Here is a 21,465-nt window from a genome sequence, read left to right as displayed (position 1 = left end):
TACCACCCTGTATCAGAAAGTCAACCCTGTATCTACGACCTTCTTCCCAAAGGAGGAAGCTGAGACTCAAAGATGTGATACAAGGGACCCGAGGTTGCGCAGCTCTGACTTCAAGGTTTCTGCTTCCACTTAACCACAGTTCTCATTAATTTCACTCCCCTCTGAACTACACACCTACCCTAGAATAATTAATGACTAAATAACCTCATCAGCTCTTGTTCATTATTGTCTTGTACATGCTACTTTGCTTAATATCTGCTTGGGGTGATGTCTTCTAGAACACTTTTTCTTTTTTTTTTTTTGAGATGGAGTCCTGCTCTGTCACCCAGGCTGGAGTACAGTGGCACAATCTCAGCTCACTGTGACCTCCACCTCCCAGGTTCAAGCACTTCTCCTGCCTCAGCTTCCCGGGTAGCTGGGATTTCAGGCACCCAGTACCATGCCTGGCTAATTTTTGTATTTTTGGCAGAGACAGGGTTTTATTGTGTTGGCCAGGCTGGTCTCAAACTCCTGACCTCAAGTGATCCGCCCGCCTCGGCCTCCCAAAGTGCTGGGATTACAGGTGTGAGCCACTGTACCCAGCCTGGGTACGGTTTTTTGTAGCCAGGGATTCATGCATGTTTTTATTTCTGCCTCAGCATCTTGGCCACTGTCTTGCACGGTATAAATTCTAAACTCATGGATTACATGATCAATTAAAACTTCTACAGTTAAAATTGACAAATATTATTTTAAATATGTTCATCCTTTTAAGTCTCATTATTCTTTTTCCATCATTACTATCATTGCCTTCTTTTTCAACGCTTCCCGCCAAGACTTGGTTGTAATTCAACAAGTAAGCCACTGGGTGGCACTACAACATCACTCACAAATCCTTTGACAGCGCCTCCAGGGGCCTCCCCTACTCCAGGAAGAAGACCCGTTGGGTATCAAGAAGCGTTATCAAAATAAATAACAAAAGGTGTTATCAACAGTAGACAGTCCAGAGACGACTGCAGTGGCAGACTGTTTTCTTGTACCTTAAAGTGACCCCACTTGTTAACAATGAGATAGGGGTAAACTGAGGGCTTTAGCCTGGAGTAACACCCATTAGAGATTTTCACAGTGTTCCTAAGAGGCAGCATGGTGGGAAGAACCCTGCACTGAGAACCAGGAGACGTGGCTTTTCCACTGAACAACAAGGTCATCCCTTAGTCCAGGCCACTGAAGAATGGTTTCCCCATTTTAAAACACCGCACTGCACCTGCTGTGGGTCCTAAAGCAGGCTGGGGGCTCCTGGTGAGCTCCCTGATGAGCTCCAGTCCACTTGCCTCTGCCTCCTTGCCTGCTGTGTTCCCTGCTGTCCCTGCCCCTTGGCCTTGCTGCGATTTTCTCCCACCTGTGTCTTGTGTGCTGGCCCCTCTTCCTCCCGGTTGGAGGCTCCAGCCCAGAGCTCTTCAGGGCTGCCCTGGCTTCTTGTCACTTTCTCTCCAGCAAACACATCCATTTCCATGGGGTCAACTTCACCCACAGTCAAAGAATCCCTCCATGTCCCTCCTTAGCCCAGACCTTTCTTTCTGAGCACCAGCCACATGCCAAATGACCTTAAGCTCTGCAAGTCCAGATCTGGACTCGTGACCACCCCTGAAATGTGCTGCCTGAGTAGCACCACCACCTACACAGCAGCTTACTCCTCTTCTGGGAGTCCCGCGTGCCTGCCCCACGAGAGTCTCCTCATTCCTATCAAGTCTGACTCCCAAACACATCCACGTCCCATCCACTTCCCTACCCTCCACACTCACCCCTCACTAAGCCCCCAGGACCTCCACTTGCATGACCACAGTAGCCTCGTAACAGGTTTTACCCAACATCACCTACCTGCCACCAGCCACATTCTCCAAACAGCACCAGATCACCTTATAACGTAAATCCAGCCTGCTTCTTCCCTTCTTAAAATCTTTGAAAGATTTATTAGGCAGGAAAACCTGTCTGCTTTTTCTGCGGGATTGCGTGCTGCTGGGTTCCTTACCCACTGTGGTCAAACCTCTCTCTGGGTGCGTTTCAGTCCCTCAAATATGCCAGCCTGTCTCCTTCCCACCTCGGGGCTGGGCAGAGGCTGTTCCCCTTGTCTGAACATTTGTAGGGAGCTGAATGGTGCCACACACACACAAAAGATACTCAATGTCTGAATTCCAGAGCCTATGACTATTGCCTTACATGGCAAAAGACACGATAAAGTCTTGAGCAGAAGAGTTTCTCCTAGGTTATTTAGGTGGCCTTAAACACTACCACATGCATGCTTCCAAAGACGGTGAAGAGGGAGGTTGATGTGGACACACAGAGGAGCAGGTGTTGTGAAGCAGAGGCAGAGACTCTGTCTCTGGTTGCAGTGAGCCAATATCACACCACTGCACTCCAGCCTGGGTGACAGAGCAAGACTCTGTCTCAAAAAAAAAAAAAAAAAAAGAAAGAAAGAAAGAAAATTGTAAGATTGTGTTATAGAGAAAATAAGCAACTTGGAGGCAGCTGTTTGTGGGTTTCTTGGGAAATTGTTGAATATAATTGTTTGAAAGAAGAAATTTGCTTTTCTTTCTTAAACCCTTTATAATAATTCCTCATCTTAGCTGATCAGTCAGATGTTACATTTGTACTAAAGAGGTCTTCATATACTCACTGCACCTGTTTCGCTGGCCCTTACTTCTTGCCAATAACAGGCTTATTTCCTGCCAATAACAATAACAAGATCCCACCAGGAACCAAGGAATGCCACAAGAAGTGGGAGGAGGCGAGGAGCAGATTCTCCCCCAGAACCATGGAGAGAGCCTGGCAGTGCTAGCAGCTTGCTTTTGGACTTCTGGCCTCTAGAGAACACATTTCTATTGTGTTAAGCCGCCACGTGTATGGTCATTTGTTACACAGTCATGGCAACTGGCAAGGCTCCTCCGCCAAGCTGTGGCTAGGAGACTTCTAACTCCACCAGGTTCAAGCTCAAGTGCTAATCCACAACTTCCTGTGCCCTGACCTGCAATATGCTCCCATGCAAAGCAAGTCAGGGCACCAAATTGTCCGCCTGGGGAGGGAGCAAGGACTTTTGTTTTGTCTTTTCTCTGACCTGACTGCCTGGTGCTCATCAGGCACCCAGGAATAGAGGCCAGGGGGGAGTCTTGTCTGTCTCTCTGCTCCACACTGATCTCCAGGCTGCAGGGATTTTTTTCTCTATCACTGAGGCCTCCATGGCCTGTTTGGATGCCTGGCATGTGGCGAGTGCCCGATAGTTACTTGCTGAATAAACGGAAAGGTATTATTATTGGTATTATTATTCGTTGCAGTTAAGATTGGGTGATAGAGGCCGAGTGCAGTGGCTCACGCCTGTAATTCAAGCATTTTGGGAGGTTGAGGTGGGCAGATCTCTTGAGGCCAAGAGTTCAAGACCAGCCTGGTCAACATGGTGAAACACTGTCTCTAGTAAAAATTTAAAAATTAGCTGGGCATGGTGGTGTGGGCCTGTAATCCCAGCTACATAGGAGGCCGAGGCAGGAGAATCGCTTGAACCCAGAAGGTAGAGGTTACAGTGAGCTCAGATCACGCCACTGCACTCCAGCCTGGGTGACAGAGCAAGACTCCATTCCAAAAAAAAAAAAAAAAATTGTGTTATAGAGAAGAAAAATAAGCACCTTGGAGGCAGCTGTCTGTGGGTTTCTTGGCAAATTATTGAATATAATTGTTGGAAAGGAGAAATTTGCTTTTCTTTCCTAAAGCCTTTATAATTCCTCACCTTAGCTAATCAGTCAGATGTTATATTTGTACTAAAGAGGAATTCTTATACTCCACCCTTTCTATTTTCCTATATAATAGAATATTTCTCCCAAACTGTGCACTGCTTTTGAGTGCGCCTGTATCGCTAGCTCTTGTTTCTTGCCAATAACAAGGCTGCCAGGCGCTGGTGATGACCTTGCTCCTCTGGAGTTCAGCACGGCCCGCATTTGCTGAGCTCTGCACCAGCCTGGCCTGGGTCACGCTGGGTCACGCGGCTTGGCAGCTGTTGCTATGGAATTGAACTCCACATGAGAAGACCAAAGGCCCTGCTGCCAATCACTGACAAGTTAATGAGGTGACTGACCAGGACAGATGTGCCCAAACCTGCCTTCAGACCCAAACCGCAAAGAGGAATCCCAGGGCAGAATCTGTCATGTTAGCTCTATACGTAGACTTGGTCTGTTTGGAAAATAAGTTATACATTCTACAATGTAGTAGGCAGATAAAAGCTTCTTCTCTCTCTTCTCATGCACAGATACTGGATTTAAAGAGATATTTCTCAGCCTACTGAAATGATGTTAGTCAGTTGGGGTTATTTTTCCATATAGACATCAGCTGCTGCTGCAGCTTCTACTACAATTTATTAATAGGCCAAATAGCATTAAATGATAGGCAGGGATCCTTCGTTTACTCTCTGGGCCTCCCAAACCCTGTTCAGAAATCCTTACTCAAGACCAGGCGTGGTGGCTCATGCCTGTAATCCCAGCACTTTGGGAGGCTGAGGTGGGTGGATCACCTGCGGTCAGGAGTTCAAGACCAGGCTGGCCAACATGGCAAAACCTCGACTCTACTAAAAATATAAAAATTAGCCAGGCATGGTGGGGGTGCCTGTAATCCCAGCTATTCAGAAGGCTAAAGCAAGAGAATCACTTGAACCTGGGAGGTGGAGATTGCAGCGAGCCGAGACAGCACCACAATACTCCAGCCTGGGAGAAAGAGACTCCATCTGAAGAAAAGGAAGGAAGGAAAGGAAAGGAGAGGGGAGGGGGGAGGGGAGGGAAGAGGAGGACAGGGAAGAGGAGGGGAGAAGGGAAGGGAGCAGTGGGGAGGTTCTCCTATGGAAGGGAAGGGATGGGAAAGGGGAGGAGAGGGGAGTGGGGAGAGGGGAAGGGAAGGGAAGGGGAAAGAGAGGGAGGGAGGGAGGGAGGGAGGGAGGGAGGGAAGGAAGGAAGGAAGGAAGGAAGGAAGGAAGTCCTTACTCAAGCACCTACACGGACATCCTATAGCTGGAGGTTCATTCAGCCTTTAACTTTTTTAAATGTTCCATTCTTCAGAAATCAAGGTTCCTGTTCTTGACGCGGGCGGACACTTTAACAAGCTAAGCCCAAATTGTAAACTGGAAGCTGATGGGCTGAATTTTACTGGAAGTGTGTTTAATTGCTAGACACTAGGTTGAAAAAAACAAAAACAAAAACAAAAAAAACTGAACTCTGATGCCTTTAAATCACAAATGCACTGTCCAGCTCCCAGTGGTCCCGTCCTGAGCACCTCCACACCCCATTACCACATTCAGGTCACCAGCTGTACCCCAAGGGCGTATGAGTCTACCACCTCAGACAGGGATGTCATTTACCAGGGAATTCTCCAATAGCGACAACATGAGCCAGAGAGTTCCTGGAGCAGGAAGATGTAGCAAGAAAAACAAAAAAGCAAACCCAACAAGCTCAGGGGTTGAAAAAAGACCAACTTTCCCAACTTCCAATTGTCAATGGAACTTGTTCACATCAAAATGGAACACAATTGACTTCAGTGAACTTTGGGCACATAAAAATCATTGTTCTATTTATCAGGCTACAGGTAGAAAGTGTCCTAAAACACAGCTGTGTGAGTGATAATGAGACTGAACGCCAAGTGCAAGTAATTCAATGAAATGAAAAATGTTAAGAGCAATTAAACTTTCCCAAGTAAATTCCATTTTTATCATGGAACACAAGCTCTTAGGAGTATAAGGGATGAGTGAATAAGATCGCAAGGGACGTACTTGCATTTTTTTAGTGATTTGAAATTCTCAAAAGAATTATTCACTCACGATTGATTTTGGTTTTCAAACCAGAAAAACTAAGACAATTCTTGACTTTTAAGCCATTTGACTTCCGTGTTTGTAAAACCACCACGTCAATTGGTTTTGTTAATTTCACAGTTGTTAAACTTCCTTGAATGGAAAACAACATGGATCTGTTTTATTCTGGGGAAAAATCTGTGGACAGTGTCTTTATTATCATCCTTATTACTAAAGTAGAATTTACAAAAGGCCCCATCCTAATTTTTAAGGACATGTAATTTTCTCTGCCAAGATCCCACTATTAAACACCAAGAGCTTCCTCCCTTGAATCTGATGAAGAATAATGGAAAATCCTTCCTGAAACACCTGAGTCACATCCTTAGAGACGGGCCATATGAAATGTTCAGGGAAATAAATTAAATAGCTGTCATATATGAAAACCCACGCCCCATATCACAGAACCATGGGCTGCTAAAGCCAAGAGGGACAGACCAGTCCCCTCTGGGACAAATTCCCTTGTCCCATATGAGGGCTCTGAACCTGAAAAAGATCAGAGGCAAGCTCCAGTCCCATCCCCTTAGCCTGGAGCCACTATACCTTAAAAGATCCAAGAGCTGCAACCCTCTTGTTTGTTGCTGCTGCTCAAAGTGCTACCTGAAATTCACAAGGGAATTTGAACTATGTGAGATTACTCATGTCATAACCACTTAAATGCTAGTGTGTGGCAAGAAAGTCTAGGGTTGGGGAAGAGACTCCCCACTAATTCTATCCTCCTCTTCTCTTGGGTATGGGAGATTCTCCTACAGAGCCCCTGCATGCTGGCCTGACCACCAGCTCAGCTCCCAAATCCTGTCCGTTCTGGAATCTGAATTTTTTTTTTGAGACAGAGTTTCACTCTTGTCAACCAGGCTGGAGTACAATGGCATGATATTGGCTCACTGTAACCTCCGCCTCATGGGTTCAAGTGGTTATCCTGCCTCAACCTCTTGAGTAGCTGCGATTACAAGCACCTGCCACCACACCTGGCTAATTTTTTGTATTTTTAGGAGAGACTGGGTTTCACCATGTTGGCCAGGCTGCTCTCAAACTCCTGACCTCAGGTGATCCACCCACCTCGGCCTCCCAAAGTGCTGGGATTATATGCGTGAGTCACCGTACCTGGCCCCTACATTTTAATTTGTTAATTTATGAGTGTTAGCTGCCTGTTACGTGCTGTCTACTGTGATAATCTCAAAGTACAAAAAATGACCCCCAGTTTGCAAAGGGGAGAAGTGAAGTAGGCGAACTATATTCCAAGGGCATCCACAATGGGTCAGGAGTCAGGATCAACGTTTTACATATGCTCTCATGACCACCTTCAAGGAGTGTCTGCTTGCAATCTAATCAGTAAAGTCAGGCATATTCACACTCAAATCCAGCCAGAGCTACAGGGCAGGGCAGGACAAGTACTATGGAATAGAAGGAAGTAAGCAGCCTGCTAGGGGGTCCCAGCAGGGGATATTGACACTGGCTGCGATGAGCAGAAAGGCCTCATGGTTTGGCATCTGCACTGAGCTCCTTTGAGAAGAACAGGAAAGACATAACAGAAAAGCGCAGAGAAGTGGAGATACTCAGATGATCTTCGAGAGTCAATGAGTGGCCCAGCTGCTACAGCTGGAAAGCATCAAAGGGGCAGTAACAGGGATTACAGATGAAAACTCATGTTGGGGCTAGACTGTGGGCCTCCAGGGGTACATTGATGGGGCTGGACTTTATTCTGCAGACATCAAAGGAGGCCCCCACACGTTTCTCCACCTTTGATGGTCCTAGCTCCACCTCTAACTCTAGCTCTCCTCTCCAGTGAAATTGCAAACCATGGCTGTTCCTCAGCACAGAACCAGCCTTGCCTGGCAACAATTGCTTTAGACACAGCAGTTTTGATGTAGGAGTTGATAAAACTACCTACCTGGGCATTAACCCATATGAGAGAAACCCTTTCCTTCTTAGGAATACCCCACTATGCTACTCTTGGGCTGTGCAGCCTCAGGCAGATCCCTCAAGCCTCAGGAATTGGGTATATTCCTATTCTGATAGTCCCACTTAGATGTCACTGCAGCTCAGAAGCTGGCCGGCTGCTGAGGACTTGAGGGCACTGCCTTCCCAAACCACCTTCCGTTATGCACAAGCCATGCTCCCAAATCCTCGGCTGGAAAATGTGACAGCGACTTGCAGCCTTCCCATGGAAAACTCATCTATCCCAGGAAGGGCAGAGGCTCCCTGGTGTGGCACACACAGCTCTCCCTGACCATGCAGACACAGAGACACCCACAACAGAATCTCTGCTCAGGACCAGGAGCCTTTACTATCCAGAGACTGCCTCAGAGGGTGGAAAGTGCATTGTCTAAACATGTAATGGCTTGTGCTTGTTTAACAGCCCAAGGACACAGAAGAGAATGACCAATAGGGGTACATGTGAAGAAACCCAGGCTTGGTCAGATTAAAGTGGCAACCTGAGTTTACGAACTGATGCTAACCCCTAGCAGTTGGTACCTTCATGTAATCATCTTTCCATGCCAGTGGAATAAATGCTGGGGTTGAAGCCAGACACCTGAGTGTGATTCCTGGCTCTTCCACATCCTAGCAAGTTATTTAGAATTGTTGGGAATTCCATTTCCTTGCTCTGAAGGGTGGAAATAATAATACTTGCATCACAGAGTGGTGGTAAGATTAGAACAGGGCTTCTGAAGCTTGGCACAGTTGGCATTTGGGATAGATAATTCTTTGGTGTGGGGACTGTCCTATGCATTGGAAGATCTTGAATAGCACTTCTGACCTCTACTTGCTGGATCCTCCTTTCTGCTATGTTTTAGCAGAGAGCCAAGTTTTAGCAGAATGAGGCTGAGAGTAAACAACTCTCACACTGGGGCACCCACCAAGGTGCCTTTATCAAAGTGACTGATCCTCTTTGTTTTGTGGTCTGCTCATCCCTTTCTTGCCACAGAGCTGATCAAATCTATTTTTCTTGGGCTTCGAGCTCAAAGTCATAAAATTCAGAGGCACTGAGGTGTTGTTGTTGTTGTTGTTGTTGTTGTTGTTGTTGTTTTGCATTTGTACAATCTTGGTATATTTATATTAAAAACCTCACACGAAAGTCAGGCTTTTTTTCTATATAATGTACACATTGACGCAGAAAAGCCAAAGGCTTTGTTTCCTTGAAGCTTCACTTTTAAAATTATATTATGAAAGTGGCTCAAGATCAGCTGTACACCGTGGCTCTTGCCCATAAGCCCAGGACTTTGGGAAGCCAGGGAGGGAGGATCACTTGAGACCAGGAGTTTAAGACCAGCCTGGGAAACACAGCAAGACTCCACCTCTACAAAAAAATAATCAAGAAAATAATTAGCCTACAGTAGCGGCACATGCCTGTAGTCCCAGCCAATTGGGAGGCGGAGGTGGGAGGCTCACTTGAGCCCAAGAGTTTGAGGCTACAGTGAGCCAAGATCATGTATTCCAACTGGGTAACAGACTGAGACCTATCTAAAAAAGAAAAAAAAAAATAGGAAAGTAAAAGCTTAAGATAAATTCTGATGACCAAAATTTTTTATGTATTGAAGAAGGAACAAAGCAGGTTAAATATTGGGATCTGTCATAACATGCTCAGTAAGGTAGCTGCTCCCCTTAGGTCAACAAAGGAATTCATTGCACACCTGCCGTGTGAAGAGGAAACAATATGGGCGAAATATGTGGTCCCTTCTCTCTGAAAAGGAGCGTTTTATGTCCTTGTAGACTCCTCCTTACTGTACTGTGCTTTTTGGATGTCATGTACAGCCCCTATGATTGACTTGAACACTGTTACAAACTGAATGTTTGTGGGCCCCAAAATTCATATGTTGAAATTCTAACCCCCAAGGTGATAGAAGGAGGAGATGGGATCTTTGGGAGGTAATTAATCAGAGTGGAGTTATCATGAATTGTATTATCACCCTATTAATGGGAACCCTGAGAGCTCTTTCTCTCCACCGTCTGAGGGAACAATGAGAAGGCACCACCTGCACAGGAAGCAGGCCTTAGCAAGACACTGGATCTGCCGGCACCTTGCTCTTGGAGTTCCCACCCTCCTGGACTGTGAGAAATACATTTCTTTTAAGCCACCAAGTCTGTGGTATTCTGTTATAGCAGCAAGAATGGATGAGGACACATTTCAAATGAATCACTGATCTGACGCAAAAATTGTCCAAAACTTCTATAACACACTCCTCTCTTGTGAGATTGGGGGAGTCATTGTAATTAAAGAATTGTTTGATCTAATATTCCATCACAAATAAATTAGTGGGCTGCTGTCAGAATATGCTGCAGACATTAATAAATGTTCAAGAACAGGGAATCTAGCGTGGTCAACAACGCCACCGTCTGGGTGGACCTGAGCAAGACACTAACTTTCCTGGGCTTCGGTCTCCTGCACTGCAAAGGTGGAATCCTAAGAAAGTTCTTGTGAGAAATTAATGAGCTAAAGCATTTTGAACTCATAGAACAGTGCCTGGCACATAATAAGCATGCAAAAAATATAGCTATCCCTTCATTAAAACACCGTGCCACATGTTTAAATCGGTATGATCCAAGAAAGAATCCTGTCTGGAAAGACAAACTCAGATTTTTTTTCTACCAAGTCAACTATCTGTAAAGACAAACAAACTCAAATTCTTTCCCACCAAGTTCAGTACTTCTTAGAGCCTTTAAAATGCCATATTTCAGGATGGCGACCCAGTGGGTACCATTTGACACCAGGACCCTTCCCCATAGGACAATTCACAATACTAGTGTCGTATAAAACAATGAGTGAGTCGCAGCTTCCTAGACTGTCTTCTAAGCCCAGGCTGCCTAATATAATTGAGATTGCTTATTAGAATGTGAAAAACATTGACTGTGAAATGCATAAACATTATTGAGGACTAAAATTTGCTAAGAATCTGAGACTACTTAATATTCACAAGGTCTCAAAATTCAGGAATGCTGCCACATCAGTTTTCACATCACTTACCCGAGACCCCTTTTCAGGAATGCAATGGCAAACAGAGCAATCTCTCCCTCCGCAAGGACCAACGTACTTCTTTCCACTCTGGAAAGTGAAGCATCTTATTTAGTATACCAGGAGTCATCATTTAACTGCGTACATAATACATACATTATAACAAGCACTCTTGGTTTACCTTTGACTTCATGAGAAGAAAGACTAATTTTGACATACACAAAGACGGAGAATGTACACAGTGGATTACTAAAAGGGAGGGTTGATTACATGAGCAAGAAGCTTCCAAAACTGAGGACGCTGAAGGAAAATAAGTCTCCTTCTAAAGTCGTTTTGCTTTAACTGGAATCTTCTGCAATGTCTCTCTAGGTAATTTATTAAGTTATGAACAGTTTTAGAGTGTAAAGTGTGTGGTTAGGCAACCCATAAATAGACAAGGGAGTCTAGTTTAAATGAAAAGCTTGGCTTTTTTTTTTTTTTCAGGACCCGTTTTGTTTTGTCTACAAGATCAGCTATGGTGTGTCTCCTCCCTCATCGAACTGTCCTTTGTAGAACAATTCTCTTTCACATCCTTGGGCTTAAAATTAAAATTGTTCTTCCTACAATTTGCTGAGACTCCAAGATGCTTTGTCAAACAGAAACTCCTGAACTTGAATAATGTGACCTTTCCCCACTTTTAGCAAGCATTTCAACACTCTCTTTAGAGCATCACTACACATGCACGTGCACACACACACACACACACACATACACCCCAACACAAACACATGCCCTTTGGGAAGAATCAGCTCCTGGTTCTCATCAATTCTAATCACCTATACCCAGAGTCATCATCCACTTCCATACAAAAGCATAGTCCCAGAGTACTATTTCCATAAGCAGATCCCTTAACAGCAATCACCATGACGCCCCTGCAATGAACATGAGCACTGAGCCTGCATTCCCAGGCTGGGCCTGCCAGCAAAAAGGGAGTGGTGGTTTAGGCCCCTATGTAGGAAAAAGCACCTCTAGGTGCTAGGACCCAAGGGCATGGATAAGAATATGAAGAAAGCATCAGAGATAAGCTTTGCCTGGTTCATGACGTGGTCTAGCCGTCATTGCAACATTTATGCATTGACCTTACAATTTCATGACTGATCAAACTTTTTAAACTTAAGGCTATCAACTTAGGCCTTTAGATCAATGTATAATGGAAAAACATAAAACAATGAAATTGATATTTATAGTTCTCATAGAAGACATATATACATATGTATGTGTGAACGCATATGAATACGTATGTATATATGTGAATATACATACATGTATACATATATATGAACAGATGCATGTGTACGGGAGGGAAAAAAGTCTATCCAGCATATATCTTTTTTCTTTTCAATCACACAATTCAGACTTATTTTTTGGAGAACAATATGCTCAGACACAATACAAAAGAAAATATCTTTAAGCATTAATTTTAAAAAGACATCTTTATAAACAATATTCTCTTGGATTATTAAAAGCACACAAGAATTTAAAGCTTGACAAGAGCCAAGCAATTAGATAATTTAAGTTTAAAAATGTATTTGAAGTTTCAGAAATATATGGCTCTTCAGTTTTGAGTAACATTGTTATCTCTAAATGCAGAAATATTAAGTTCAACACCCTGATAAGGTTAAAAAAAAATTAAATACCCAGGGCCAGGTCGGGACAGCATGAAAGCACTTAAAGTAACTAGACCAAATACTTGGGTTCATTTAAGGTTGGGCTCCATTACTATGTGTTCACTGAAATATCAAAACAACTAGAGGAAAAAAGTAAGGTCAGTTGATTAGATGGTTTGATAATAAGCACAAGTTTGTTATTATTATTTCTTTGCTTATTTTTGCCAAGCATCACTGAGATGTTTGCAGCAAAATTATGTTTCAGGAAAGAATCAGTTTAAAATAGATTAGCAGATTCTAAAAAAAAAAAAAAAAACAGAAATAGTCACATACCAAGAGGTGATTTTAGCCTCTGCAAAGTTCTTCGACGTGAGCCTTCCCCAGTAAATATGTAAAAGAGGAGGGTAAGTTTATAGAGGTCTACGCCTCAAAAATAGATTATATAAATCAATTTTAAAAGATAAATACAATATTTCAAACAATTAAACATTCAAAGTATGAACCACATATACTGGGAATACATTCACACTCTCGGAAACTAATGTTACCCTTCTTCAAACAGGAAAAAAGGAAAAGTCACTATCTACCTTACCTCAGATATTTTTAAACATATATTTGTCACATAGAAAAGTTCAAAGGCTGGGTGTGGTGGCTCACACCTGTAATCCCAGCACTTTAGGAGGGTGAGGCAGGCAGATCACTTGAGGCTAGGAGTTTGAGACCAGCCTGCCCAACATGGTGAATCCCCATCTCTACTAAAAATACAAAAAAAATTAGCCAGATGTAGTGGTGCGTGTCTGGAATCCCAGCTACTTGGGAGGCTGGGGTGGGAAAATAGATCGCACCACTATACTCCAGCCTGGGCAACAGAGTGAGACCTTGTCTCAAAAAAAGATTTTTTTTTCAAACAAAGAAGTTATTAACGTCTTGTACTTCCATTTTCTTTCTTGAAAAACAAATAAAATATAGGCACATAATTTTAAAAATTCAAATGGTGCAAAAGAGTATAACAGAAAAAGAAATGTCCTCTTTCAACACTGGCCACAAGTTCCCTCCTATATAGGATAATTTTTTACAAATTGGTGCCTGGGCATTAATAAGCATATTCATATAATGATCTCATTCACACACACACACACACACATACACACACACACACACACACACACAGAGGCAAATGAGCACATGGGCACACACATGCACAAATGTGTACAAACACACTTTTGATGATTCTGGATTTGTTTCATTTTTATCCAAATGATGGATTGCTTTATATTTTAATGTTTTCACATAGTCAAAAGTCTTCAAAATCATTCTGAAGTAATATGCCTGTCCATCAGACCACATGCCATGGCTTGTTTAACCAGTTGTTGTTGAAGAAAATTTAGGGAGCTTCTTTCTGTCTATTCTGAACACTATCCTGAAATTAGTATTCTTGGGCATATTTATCTGTATGCATAAATCAGAATAAACATGTATGACAACTTCCAAACAGACACATTCCTGTGTCAATAGGCATGGGCATTCAAAATCCAGATGGGTAATGACAAACTGCTCCCCACAGACATGGCATCAATTGGTATTGCCACCTTTAAAATCCAACGATAGTATGGCCACTCTCTGTGTGAAATCTCTAGAATCTCTGCACACCACAAGCTGGTACGAGGGCCTGGCATAGAAAAATCTTTGGTTCAGGAATTATATTTACTTGTATGGAATGTAAAAAACTAAAAAGGCAAAATCTAGGACTCCACAGACTTTTATAACAGAAAAAAGAATATAACACAAAAATAAACTTTTAAAAATCAAGTAAGGGAAATAGAAAAAATACCCATGTGTATATTACAGTATTGTTTCCACTCATTATTTCAGGCGATGCTCTCAAATGCATGTCAACTAAGCTGGCAAGTGTTATCATCTCTACTCAATACAGGAGATAACTGAGTCTTAGATAGGTTAAGGAATGAATCACTGGCAGAGCCAAGAACATTGGCTCCTCATTCTTTAATCCAGGTGTTTTCTGTTCCCAACTTGTAGGAAAAGAGAACAGAAGGTAATGTTGCATTTTGGTTTGCTTTGAAAAGACCTACAATAACTGGACTCACTGAAATTGCACTGGGTGAATCCAAGGTAAAAAGTATGAACAGATAGGCATGTGTTCCCTAGAGTGATTTAAACCAAGTCAGTTGTCTCAAGATCAACCTGAGTTGCAGGCAGGCCACATGGAATTTCCCAGACACATCTGAGGGTGAGTTTAATAACTGAAACTCTTCGGTGAGGAAGCAGAAGAAAGAGCTTATTACAGAATGTTCTGGGCTTATTTTTTTTCTGAGCTACAATGTTCAAATTATTCTTATACTTCTTGATTTAATCTTGAAATGACCCAGCTGCCTTCTGCCTGTCTCCAAAAAAAACATTTAAAGAAAGGGCTATGTTAGTTTTAAAATCGAGAAATCCCCGATACCTAGGCAATTTGGTAAGCAGTCTTGACTGTGCAATATAAAAGAAATCTTAGAGTTTATTTAGTCCAATCTTCCATTTTATAGATGAGAAAACTGAGTCCTAGAGGGTGATTTGTTTGAAAGCATAACAAAAATCATGCATTCAATAAAGCAAATTTTCAAAATGCAGCTGGAGCTAGTGAATGTACTTACCCCATACACATAATGTACAGAAAAGATAATGAGTATAAATGACCTACAGAAAAACAAAAATGCAGATTAATTTAAATGGTTTCTTTTCATGTGAAACAAATTAAAAAGAAAAAGAGTAAAGGATCTAATCCCAGAAAGCTACTTTTTATTTCTAACAGGTTGCTTCCACTGGCTGACTTGCCATCAGTGACAAGATTCATGTTTTCCGCTCTCTGGCTGCCATCGCTGCCTTTCCTCTTTTTAATCAGTCAAGAAGTATGTGTTGAACCCCTTGTGTGGTCCTCATTGTACTGGGGACCGTGAGGGCGCTCTGAGGGTGAGACCTAGAAGGATAGACGAGTGAAAGAAGATGATTCTTATAATGAAAACTGCAGGAGAGAGGGAAGGAGGCAGTTTTGTACAGAGTCACTACAGAGACCAGCGGATCCCAAATGCTATTTAGTGGAAGCAGCTAGAAGGAGGGAGGATGGAAGACGGCCTAACCGGACTGGGAGGATGGTTTGGAGAAAAAGGGAAATAATATGGAATAGTCAGGGAAAAGTTATGTAGTCCAGGGCCTTATAAGTAAGGCAGAAATCCAATTGGGGTAATTTCATTATTACAAACAAATTGTAACAGAGGAGGTATGCAATTTTAAAAGACCATTAAAAAGCGGAGCACAGTGGCTCATGCCTGCAATCCCAGCATTTTGGGAGGTCGAGGTGGGCAGATCACCTGAGGTCAAGAGTTCGAGACCAGCCTGGCCAACATGGTGAAACCCCATCTCTACTAAAATAGAAAAATTTGCTGGATATGGTGACACACGCCTGTAATCCCAGCTACTCCAGAGGCTGAGGTAGAAGAATCGCCTGAACTCAGGAGGCAGAGGTTGCAGTGAGCCGAGATTGTGCCACTGCACTCCAGCCTGGGAGACAGAGTGAGGCTCTGTCTCAAAACAAAAACAAAACAAAACAAAACAAAAAACCCACTAAACATTTGCACCTATTTTCCAGGCCTTACATTTGTCAAACAGCTTCCGGATCCATCATCTCATTTAACGCTTAAAACAGCTGTGGTTAGAGATTCAGGTCACACTGTTCCGAAGGATACTAGGAGAACTGGGGCTCAGTCCTGGGCTGTGATTTCTCTGCCATCCTTGTTCTTTTGTTCGTGTAGAGCCTTCTCCTCTCTGAAACCTCATGTCCTAAGCGAGCCTTCCTTCTCCCTCTACTTCTTCCTTTTGTGCTGAGAGGCTGACAAATACCACAGATGTTTACAGGTCTGTGTGTCTGGGTGAGACCCTGACTAGGAGATGAGTGACTGGGTTCAGCCCATGCTTAATGGCTCCCACACTAAGTTCCCTCTCTCCCCAGCTGTTCTCATGATAATTCCAATACAAGCCAGGTGGGCTTTTCATTGTAGTAACCAAGTAAATAAAGAGAAAAATATAAAGGAGGTGTGAAACACTAGGAATCAACTGTTTTAAAGCAGTTTGAATGTGTATTTACAACTCTTGCTTGTTCAATGAGTTATTAACACTGGACATTTTTAAGGAGGGTATGTTGCATTTTATAGCCATTGTGGCTTCTCTTTATATAATCTCATTAAGGATTGTAGGTACAGCATGTTTCTTAAACCTTTTATAGAAGAGCAAACAGACTTAGAAAAGTTGGATAATATGCTCCAAAGAATGCAGACAGAATGGCCCCGAGGGAGACAGCTCGGGTCAAGTCTGAAGCTCCTTCACAGTCCCTTTATCCTGTACTGGATTTGTTCTTTCTCCCACTGTGGATTTTTTTTTAAAATATCATTCCTTTTTTTTCTTTTAAAAAATACGCATTTAACATTCCTTTCCATTTCTTCTACATCCACTGCAAATCAGTAAGACTGGACCGTATTCCTTCCCACCATCCTCTCTTCTTTCACTCCCCATAATGTCTTGTTCATCAACCTGAGAACTTTTTGTATTTTTCACTATTTAACATTTCCTTGTGTTAACTCCCAATGTCTTTTTGAGTCTAATCAAACAATCTCATATTGGTTTCCTGTTTTCCTATTGCTGCTGTCACATGTTACCACAAACTCAGAGGCTTAAAACAATGCATATATATTATCTTATATTTCTGGAGGTCAGAAATCTGAAATGGGTCTCACTGCCAAGAATCCAGGTTTTGGCAGAGCTGTCTGTATTCCTTCTGGAGGACGCAGGGAAAAATCTGATTCCTTGCCACGTCCAGATTCTAGTCTGCCCACATTCATTGGCTCTTGGTCCCCTTCCACCTTCAAAGCTAGCAACAGCCAATGCATCTCTCTTGCTGTATCCCACTAGCCTCTGCTTTTGTAATCAAAACTCCTTCTCTGACTATTCTCCTGCTTCTCTCCTTCACTTCCAAGGACCCTTGTCATTATATTGGGCCCATCCAGATAAGCTCAGATCAACTTCTCCATCTCAATGTCAGCTCAACCATAATTCTATCTGTAGCTTTAATTATCTCTTGCTATGTAACATAACATATTCAGATTCCAGAGATTAAGATGTGGACATCTGTGGGGGACTGGGGGTGTTATTAATCTGTACTGTATGAAGTGCTCCGTCCTAACTCTATGAGTTATAGGGACCCTGAGGCTTTGGTCATGTAAGGTTTTTGCTATTCAAAGCTAGTGAGTAAGAGCGCAAGAATCTGGGGCCTTTCCTTGTACAGCTTCCCATTTGGTGATTATGTGGGTGCATTTCAGGGAAAGTTGAGATGGTTGGTGTTCAATAACAAAAATGAGTCACAAAATGGCAGATATAACCTCTAGCCTTCTGGAATGATTTGGCTTTTTGACATATTAAGCATTCAGATGATTTCTATCCATAGGACAAACATTGAGTAAAAATTACTAAATCAAAGCAGGCAGTCGCACTGAGGATACTCACCAGGGGCCTGTGCCCAAGGCCTTGGTCAGTCTGAAAGAGCACCTCATTAGCACCATGTGCAGAGACTATATCACAGGCAAGGCTTGGTACTTAAAAATTATTCTGCCAGTCTTTTCTTCCAGAAGGTTCTTGTTGACAAGTGAGTTTCTGTGTCCTGAGTCAAAATCTGTTCCTGTTAAATATAAATGTATCACTTAAAACACAGTATGCATTATAATGTCAAAAATAATTACTTTCATTTTTTATAGTAATGGAAATATTTTCTAAATGGTAACGTCAACAAATTTTAGATGTAACAATCTTTCCTTCGTGATGGTTAAACTGAATAAATATCCATTTTCATCTTCAGAAATAAAAAAATCCTCAAACCCTTTCTATATCATAAATATATTTTGATAAATGGAAAAATTATGTACATGTTATATTCTTAAAATATATATTTTTAAATATAAAATACATTTTTATGTATAAATAATTGCTTCATTTTGCTATGTGGAATTTTCTTCTGTTTAATTATTTCTCTTGAACATGCAAGTTAAAATTCACTCAAATGCTTCTTTTACTTTATGAAACTGGAAAAGGAAACTTCTAGTATACAAATATACATTTTTGGATATTTATTCACATACAGCAAATACACATAAAAGGATTTTTATGTAAAATGATACAACCACTGTGAAAATATTTTTGGCCGCTCCTCAAAAAGTTATACGATCTGGCAATTCTACTCCTGGATATATGCCCAAAATAATTGAAAACACATGTTCACACACAAACTTACACATGAATATTCATGGAAGCATTATTCATAACAGCCAGAAGGTGAACACAACCCACATGTCCATCAATGGGTGAATGAATAAGCAAAATGTGGTATAGCCATACAATGGAATACTATTGGGCCATAAAAAGGAGTGTAATAGTGATTATGTGCTATAACATGAGTGAATCTCTAAAACATTATGTCAAGTGAAGTAAGTCACATGTTTTATGACTCCATCTATATAGAAAGTCCGGAGTAGGTAATCCATACAGATAGACAATTGATTGATAGTTGTCAAGGTTTGGGAGAGGAAAGAATTGGGAGGTAGAATTTCTTTTTGGGATGATGTAATTGCAGTGTTTATGGCTGTACAACATTATGAATATACTAAAAACTGCTGAACTGTAAACTTTAAAAGAGTTAAAATAGTGAATTTTATTTTATCTTGTGAATTATATTTTTACTGAGATAAATTTAATTTTATCAATAAAATATAGAAAAAAATTTTAAACTCTTTGATAAAAGATATATTTGGCTCAAATAATTGAAATGTATCATTTTAAAAAACTTTAGCTTCTTTAAAAGGCCTATCTCTATGACAATTAGGTAGAGATAAGGAAACCAGTAATGTCCAACATTACTATTTTTAAATTTCTAGATAAATTCTGGGTAAATTAATTCAATGCTGTATTTATGAAAGACTGGTTTCCCAAGCAAGTGGTAGACAACATTCTAAAATAAAGTTTCAAAAGCAAGCAGAAACAGAATCACTTTGAATACCCAGATCTTTTCCTATCCCTAAATCCATAATTTTAAATTTGTTTTAGTTACACACTCAGGGGTGCCTAAGGGAGAGATTACAGTCATAGGTTCCTAGTTTCCATTTCTTTTTGGGCCAGTAAAGCCCCTTCCTCATCTCTCTTTTCTGCTTATCACTAGAGACAGAAACTAAAAATCATGGTGTCAGGCTGCTAAAATCCTAAAACAAAACAAAACAGAACAACAACGAAATGAGGCAGGTTGGACAAGCTTGTCTAGAAGCACATCCCAATAAAACAAATTTTTGTTTTGGAAGGAAAACACAGATTGTTTGAATTATTCAAATTGCATTTGATATTTTTAAACAAATAGGAAAGACAGTCAAAGGTAAAAGAAAAACCAGAGATATCTACATTTTAATCCCAAAAATATGATACAAATAAAATTCACACATCTCGTGATAAATGTTGTACAGAGGAGAACTTTATGAAAATAGAGTGGTGTTGTGGTCAAGTTCCAGAGGAAGAAGGTGTGACTGTGGTCCTAACACCTGGGAGTTTCTCAATACATTTTAATTGGATGGATGGATGGATGGATGGATAGATGGATGGATGGATGGATGGACAGATAGATAGGCAGATGGACAGGCAGATGGATGGATGGATCAATTTGCAGAAACATAACTTATCTCTCACTAGGCAAAACAATAAAAGGACACCAGGAATAGCCAATGCATTCTTATCACATGCCCTTGGTTACCATATAAAATCTATGACAATAGCAATTTTGTCTCTTTTTATTCACAGATGTATCCCCAGTGCCATCATAGTGCCTGGAAGGTAGTAAGTGCTCTAATATATATTGGTTGGGTAAATTAACATATAGAAGATGCTTTGGGACCTTTTGAATATAAATCAAGTATACTTAATAGGGGATATGAAAGGAGGTTAACTTTGACTATAAGTGGGGGAGTGGAGGAAGAACGAATGAGAGGAATAACTGGCCTTGGGAAAAGTAGAGAGAAACGAACACTGATTACATGTAGGACATCAAGTTACTTAATTCTCACCATGATTTATTAAGAAAATTATTATTTTCATTGTGCAGGAAAAAAAACTGAATCAGTTTAAGTAATTGTGCAAAGTCACAAGGTTAGTAAGTGGCAGAACCAGTTTGTTGACTCCAGTACGCAGACCTTCTTCCTAGTGACACTCCAGCTTAGCTATCTTTGGACTTCTATGTTCTTCTACTAAGAATTCTCTTATAATAAAAATTTTGAAACTATGTACCTACCCTTTTGTATTCGTCCATCCTCATGCTGCTATGAAGAAATACCCGAGACTGGGTAATTTAAAAAGGAAAAAGGAGATAAATTGACTCACAGTTCTGCATGGTTGGGGCGGCCTCAGGAAATTTACAATCATGGCAGAAGATACCTCTTCACAGGGCAGCAGGAGACAGAATATATGCTGGGCAAAGGAGAAACCCTCTTAGGTGGTTGTGGATAACACGTGACTGCATTTTGTGAACTGCAAACACCAGGCACACTGCTGTTTACAGTGTCAGGCCAACTAGTAGGTCACAGCTGAGCAGAGCCCCCATCTCTCTGTTGGCCTGACACTGTAAACAGCAGTATGCCTGGTGTTTGCAGTTCACAAAATGCAGTCACGTGTTATCCACAACCACCTAAGAGGGTTTTCTTTGTTGCAACTACCTATGTTAAAAGCACGAAGCATTTTGTTTCAACCAAGCTTCTGACTGCACCAAACAAAAATACCCCATCACTCAGAATAGCATCTCACTCATCTGCCTTCTCACGGATGAATAGGTGTCATCATGTGGGAATAGATGAAGCAGTGGGTTTCTGTTCGAGTCTATCACTATCACACACACACACACACACACACACACACACACACACACACAAAAAAAAAACATAACT

The 21,465-nt window shown here is 41.6% G+C and overlaps 1 protein-coding gene across 1 annotated transcript in view; it reads right to left on the bottom strand.

The window, feature by feature from the left end:
- Nucleotides 1-20,840, bottom strand: part of COL4A4 (collagen type IV alpha 4 chain) — a 140,384-nt gene extending 119,544 nt beyond the window's left edge. Inside the window, exons 1-4 of the mRNA XM_074400162.1 lie at nucleotides 20,817-20,840; nucleotides 18,002-18,066; nucleotides 15,103-15,145; nucleotides 10,815-10,892 (exon numbers count right to left, since the gene is read on the bottom strand). Of these exons, the coding sequence (XP_074256263.1) occupies nucleotides 10,815-10,892; nucleotides 15,103-15,145; nucleotides 18,002-18,066; nucleotides 20,817-20,840 (210 nt within the window). The remainder of the gene's footprint in view (nucleotides 1-10,814; nucleotides 10,893-15,102; nucleotides 15,146-18,001; nucleotides 18,067-20,816) is intronic.
- Between the last annotated feature and the right edge of the window lie 625 nt (nucleotides 20,841-21,465).

This window comes from Saimiri boliviensis, chromosome 5 (assembly GCF_048565385.1).
Source record: "Saimiri boliviensis isolate mSaiBol1 chromosome 5, mSaiBol1.pri, whole genome shotgun sequence".
Classification (NCBI taxonomy): Eukaryota; Metazoa; Chordata; class Mammalia; order Primates; family Cebidae; genus Saimiri; species Saimiri boliviensis.
Note: the sequence above shows the minus strand (reverse complement) of the source record. Positions and strands in the feature narration are given on the sequence as shown.